The 6976-nt window shown below is 35.9% G+C and overlaps 1 protein-coding gene across 1 annotated transcript; it reads left to right on the top strand.

Annotated features, from left to right (window-relative positions):
• Positions 1-400: 400 nt before the first annotated feature.
• Positions 401-5416, top strand: LOC21401997 (protein NRT1/ PTR FAMILY 6.3). The gene is made up of 5 exons (XM_010095401.2): positions 401-664; positions 837-1014; positions 1384-1423; positions 1551-2025; positions 4147-5416. The coding sequence occupies exons 1-5, from the start codon at positions 541-543 to the stop codon at positions 5109-5111; spliced, it is 1782 nt and encodes a 593-aa protein (XP_010093703.2). The 5' UTR covers positions 401-540; the 3' UTR covers positions 5112-5416.
• The last annotated feature ends 1560 nt before the right edge of the window (positions 5417-6976 follow it).

Raw genomic sequence — 6976 nt, 5'->3', positions numbered from 1 at the left:
AAAAAAAGAGTTAGGACTATTTTTAAAATAATAGGGGTGTGTTAAAAATAAATTCATCATTTGGAATTATATAAAATATGACGTGTACTATTTAAAAAGAGAGTGTAGGGAGACAAAAGGTTTGTGAAAGAACCACCTATATGCTTTTTACTTGCACAATATTATATACATATTTTTTAAATTTCATAATAATTTTTGTTTTATCTATTCTTTTTATTATTTATATTCTATGTTATAAAAATTCTAATGGCAACTCAATTATGCATGCGCATACCTAAATTAGTAATTTCACAATTGCCACGTAGCAATGTTTTATGTTCGTGCCAAGGTAATGTGGGGCCTCCAAGCTCCAAGTATAAAGGGACACAAGCCTCCCTCGCCCGCTTGTGCCACAGTCTCATAATTTCTTATCCCCCTCAACCATTATCCAAGCCTCTCTCTCAGGCTTCTGCAAAAACTTAACCTTTCCAACCAAAAAAAAAAAAAAAAAAGAAAACCACTGCCTTGCAGTGGTATCACATATATTAGGGAATAAAAAAAATGTCAAGTACCAATTCTCTCCCCAAAAAACAAGGGGAAACCATCCCAGATGCCTGGGACTACAAGGGCCGCCCCGCCGAGCGGTCGAAAACCGGCGGATGGGCTTCCGCCGCCATGATTCTAGGTCCTCCCACCTCCTCTCCTCCCTTAAAAATATTACCTTCCTAATTCTTAATTCTTCTTCTCCGCGCACACACGCACACACACACACACACACACTATATATATATATATATATATAAATTACTAATATATGTATGTATATATGAACTATAAATGTTTTACTAAATAATCAGGTGGAGAAGTAATGGAGAGGTTGACAACGCTTGGTATAGCCGTGAACTTGGTGACGTACTTGGTGGGAACCATGCATTTGGGAAATGCTACCTCCGCCAACACCGTCACCAACTTCCTCGGCACCTCTTTCATGCTCTGCTTGCTCGGCGGCTTCATCGCCGATACCTTTCTTGGCAGGTATATAATCATTAATTATTAAATTCAATTTAAAATATATATCTACAGGCCAGCCTAATTTTGTCGTTTAGTTCGTTGATTCGAGTTTTTAATTCGAGTTGAGATATAATTTTATATTATAGCTTTTTATTATAGTAAAAAAATTAAATATGATTATTTCTGAGAGCTTTTTGTTATAACAAAATTCGAATCCTAAACTTGAATCGATAAAATAAATGATATCTTAATATACACATGCTGTTTTCTGCAGCTTTCTAATAGTACTATGTCACTTAATTAGATTAATTACGTTAAAAAAACGTTTGTTTGTTTGTTTTTTTTTTTTCCCCCTAACACGTTCGGCTTTCCTCGTCGTCTTTGATTTCATAGATACCTCACCATTGCCATCTTTGCCACCGTCCAAGCAACTGTAAGCCTATCTTCTTGTTGGCATATAACTTGTGTAAAAAATAAAAAATAACAATTTATATCTAGATTCTTAATCTTGGCGCAAAGTGATTTCTTATTAGGGTTTTGGTGGTGGTCTTATTTATTAGGGTGTAACGATATTGACAATTTCAACCATTGTCCCAAGCCTCCGGCCACCAAAATGCACGGCCGACAAGCCGTGCATCCAGGCAAGCGGCATGGAGCTCACCGTCCTCTACATAGCGCTGTATCTAACCGCCCTCGGCACCGGCGGCCTAAAATCCAGCGTCTCCGGCTTCGGCTCCGACCAGTTTGACGAGACCGATGCAGAAGAGAGAAAAAAAATGACAAAGTTCTTTAACTGGTTCTTCTTCTTCATAAGCATAGGCTCTCTTGGAGCGGTGACAGTTCTGGTGTACATCCAAGACAACCTCGGACGAGAATGGGGTTACGGAATATGTGCATGCGCAATAGTCTTGGGATTAGTCGTGCTCTTGTCGGGGACAAGGCGTTACCGCTTCAAGAAACTCAGTGGAAGCCCTCTCACGCAGATGGCCACTGTCTTTGTGGCTGCTTGGAAGAACAGGAAGCTTGAGATGCCTTAACTGTCCTATTAATTACTTTTCCTCTCCAGTTAATTAATTGTTTCTTTTTTCTCGAGGGGTCATAAGAATAAAACTTAATGTTAAAAGAATTAAAACTAATCATATTGTAGAGAACTTTGAATCTTTTCCCCTTTTTGCGCGCTACTAACTAGCGAAAAAGTCTTGACCAGATTGAGTAATTAATGTGAATCAACGGTCATATTACATCTCACACGCACATATAATATATTTATGCTAAAGCTAATATATTTCTGATGAGATTATGAGCGGACTTATAGACCCATATATTGACTTTGGATCAAATTAGGACAATGATAGATTTGTAGGGAATAAATTAATCAAACCTTACACGTGAATCGTGTTATAACTAATAAAAACCATGGTAGTAATTACCATATTGAAGGAGAGTGACGTGCATTAATTTTGTAGCTAGGTTAGTTGCGTGGGGCAAAGTAAAAACGTCCAAGAACTAGCTAGTGAAAATAATTGAAGGAGATTGACATGCATATAATTAGTCTCGTCAATTTACAAGTAGAGAGAGAGAGAGAGAGAGAGAGAGAGAGAGAGAGAGAGAGAGAGAGAGAGAGAGAGAGAGAGAGAGAGAGAGAGAGAGAGAGAGAGAGAGAGAGAGAGAGAGAGAGAGAGAGAGAGAGAGAGAGAGAGAGAGAGAGAGAGAGAGAGAGAGAGAGAGAGAGAGAGAGAGAGAGAGAGAGAGAGAGAGAGAGAGAGAGAGAGAGAGAGAGAGAGAGAGAGAGAGAGAGAGATTGAGAGAGAGAGGTGGGAGTGTTACAACAGAGTAGGCTTATCCATCAATGAAAGGAATGTATTTATCCCTTGGTTATTGGTCTATCAAATGGACAGGACAGCCAATTTTACTTTGATTAACTAGCTCGTGTGAATATATATATATATATATAGCAGGTATTTGGCTTGGTTATATATGTAGCAATATTATGTCTGTATAAGATGCAGATTACATCATCATTTATTTAATTCTCATAAATATCTGAACAAGTTTCAATTTATATGTACCAGAATAAACCAAAGAGAAGTGAGGGGAGAAAAAACAAAAAAAAAAAATGGAAACTTCAGATCTAAGGACCACACATGTAAACAAGAGAGAGAGAAAAAATCCCGCATCGATTTTTGTAGCATTAGAATCATATCCATTTGAATCTCACATATATATAAATATAGTATTTTTTTTTTTTTTTTTGTTGATAAAAGTAATTATAGTGTATATATGAATAAAAGGTAAACATGTACGTCCCATTTAATCATTTCCCGATAAAGTAGCCAGCGTTATATATATGTACAACCCATGCACAACACGGGGTTGGCTGTCTTCAATAAGACAATGCCACGTGGCAGCATAAGTTGAATCTTCACACTTAGCAATAATTAATAGCCAAATAATAATATTACAGATCAGTACTGATAGATAGAATTATATATATATATATATATATATATATAATCAAAAAGGAATCACGAGGGATTAGGGAACATCACATAACATTATTGCCTTTAATTATGTGCACCGAATCAGTCCTCACACCTCTTGTCTTGGAGCACCATGCATTAATATTAGCTAGTCCAATGCATCTTCCCCTCCCCAGGTAAGAGCTAACCCACACAAGACAACGACCCACATATATATATATATATATATATATATATTTACCCACTTTATCATCTGCCTGTTCCCTTTAATTTCTTCCATCACTCACATCCCCCTATTTTTAGAAACAATTAAAACCATACCACAGAATTTTTTTTTTTTCTTCAAGCAAACTCTTGTGTTGTGTACTTAATGTCTCCATTTTACCCCAACAAGCCAAAAACCAAAAAAAAAAAAAAAAACAAAGAAAGAATATCTGTGACTCATCATGTGACGACCCACATCATCCAACAGCACCTCACGTACGAGTAACTCCAACTTCTTCTTTTCAATAAAGGTGTATAGCTTCAGAGCAAAGCAAAAAAAAAAAAAAAAAAAGGTGTATAGCTGGCTTAAAGTGGATCTAAGTAAAGTGTGATCCCTTTTTTTATTTTTGATTCCCTTACGTTCCCAGAGATTGACACATATTAGCTATTATCACGTCATATGATTAAAAAATTATTGTCGGCTCATTATATAAAAATTACAATCATGAAAATTTTTCAACTGCTGAAAATCTAGTTTTCATGCATATATATAAATATTTTCTTGCGCGGTGCAGTTTCTTGGACAAGGCAGCAATCAAGAGGCCAGATTTGGCACCGGCCACGGTGACCAAGTGGAATTTATCAACCCTAACAGACATAGAGGAAGTGAAAACAGTGATCAGAATGTTACCCATTTGGGCCACCACCATAATATTTTGGACAATTTATGCACAATTTGTCACTTTTTCTGTATCACAAGCAACCACCATGGACCGCTACATGGGCTCTTTCCAGATCCCAAGCGCTTCCCTCACTGTCTTCTTCGTTGGCAGCATTCTCTTGACGGTCCCGGTTTACGACAGAATCATTCTCCCAATCACTAGAAATCTCCTCAATAACCCACAAGGCCTAACCCCTTTGCAACGCATTGGGATTGGCCTTGTTTTCTCCATCTTTGCAATGATAGCCGCTGCTCTCACCGAGATCAAACGCCTCCACGTGGCAAGATCACACGGCTTGACCGATAGTGCAACGGCTGAGATCCCCATGAGCGTTTTCTGGCTGGTCCCACAGTTTTTCCTAGTGGGGTCAGGGGAGGCATTCATATACATTGGTCAACTTGACTTCTTTCTTAGGGAGTGCCCCAAAGGAATGAAGACAATGAGCACAGGGCTGTTTTTGAGCACATTGTCACTTGGGTTTTTTGTTAGCTCATTGTTGGTGACAATTGTGCATAAAGTGACATGGAATACAAAACCATGGTTGCCGGATAATCTTAACCAAGGCAGGCTTTATGACTTCTATTGGTTGTTGGCGGCTTTGAGTGCCTTGAATTTTGTGATATATTTGGTTTGTGCCAAATGGTATGTGTACAAGGACAAGAGGCTTGCTGATGCTGGCATAGAGTTGGAGGAAGTTGATGTCGTTTGTCACTAAAAATTAGATGGAGAGAGAGAAAAAAAGAAAAAAAAAATCATTGCTTCTCGGTGGAGGCCTTTCCAGTGTCACAAGTCGACTTTTAATGAGATTGTAGCTTGTTATTAATTATATGCAAAATAGAAATTAAAGGAAATGGTTTCGAGTTTAATTTTTTTTTTTTTCCTTTTCTAATAGAAATTAGTGGAGTCTATGTATAAACAAAAATACAGAGGTGACAAAAAGAGTGATAAAAAGAGTGAGAGTAACAATCTCTTTATTTAAATATTGTAATACAACTTTCTCATGTATGAGATAAATTAAGAACATGCATAATTATGATCTCCTAGCTATGATCTTACCAGATGGCTTCAATTATGATCAACTCCTCAATTAAAACAAAGAGATCATAAATATAATACAATACAATACTATATATATATATATAACAAAAGAAAAACAAACAGAAAATAAAACTAAATTAAAGAGATTAATACCAATAATGTGTACTCGTGCAAAAGTGTAATCCAAATCAAACAGATTGTCCGTAGCTAGCAGGCAAAACTAGAGACGAGCATTACTGGTTGGAATCTCACTAATAATAATAAACTTGTTGTATAAATAAGTTAGTAGCCCAGAAATTTGCCACTCCATCTCATTCAAATCCCACATGACACGAGCAATGTATTTTTCGTAAAGGGTGAGAAATGTGATATTATTGGATCTCACATATATTGCAAAAACAAAGTAAAAATTAGGAAGAGACCGTTAAGGAATGCCATTTTTGAGAAAATCATGGGCAGTAGCTTTTATTCCTGGGGAAAATGGATCGTCGGCGTCATTTTGTTATGTCATTTCAATTGAACAGAATCAAAGTGCTCACTAATACAATAAAATAAAAAACCTACTCAATATTTAAGTTTTGTTTTACTCACACGCACTACCACAAGTTCAGTATTGCATTGTCCATTAATTAGGTAGGGACTTTGAAAGTATCAAATTTTGAGCTCATCATTTTGGAAGCGGAAAATGAAAAACGAAAGACATCTTAATTACTGAACCATTCTATTCATAATTGTTAAAAAAAAGTACACGTGTGTTGTTCCAAATAAAAAGTGGGTAAAAATATGAAATAGTTTGTATGTATAGAATGACCCAAAACTTAATAAGTTAATTTTTTGAGTCAAGTTAAACTTTTAAAATACATTGAGTCAGTTTCACATGTGGTGTCTCTCAACAATAATATGAGCAATAGTTATTTATTGTAACAAACATATGGGTAGCAATGTCCTTGTCCAATGAATGGTATGAGACGCTAAGAACCTAATTTTTTCTTTTGTTTATGCACATTAGACCTATACACATATATACAATAAATTATAACGTTATGATCAATAATTCGTCAACAACCCCAATAATTCTAAGGGGCCCTACAAAAACCAATCATATAAAATAATCAACGATATATGATTATATATCGCGTTATATTCATGTGAGGCAAATTTTGCATCCATTGGAAGCAAAAGCTATGATTTGGGATTTTGGGATGAATGAGAAATAAATTAAATAAGTACGTGTTAATGTCAAAGTTTCAAAGGGCGATCCAACTTTCTTGGTTGTCAAAAAGGTACAAAAGATATAATTATTTATATATTTTATTAGCAAATCACCAAAGCCCAGGGAGGACTACTAGGATTTTGATATTTGCATGATATAAACATTGAACATATCATTCTTCCAATATATAGCGTTGAATATATCTATCTAATAAACAATTTATTAATCCATCAAATACATGCATTATGCGTCCCACCATCATATAGAGAATAGCTTTCCCTCTTAAGCAGCTTAACTGAAAATATACCTTCTATTATATTACTTAAACA

The sequence above is a fragment of the Morus notabilis genome, unplaced genomic scaffold (assembly GCF_000414095.1).
Source record: "Morus notabilis unplaced genomic scaffold, ASM41409v2 Scaffold3, whole genome shotgun sequence".
NCBI lineage: Eukaryota > Viridiplantae > Streptophyta > Magnoliopsida > Rosales > Moraceae > Morus > Morus notabilis.
This window is presented reverse-complemented; position numbering and strand designations above follow the sequence as displayed.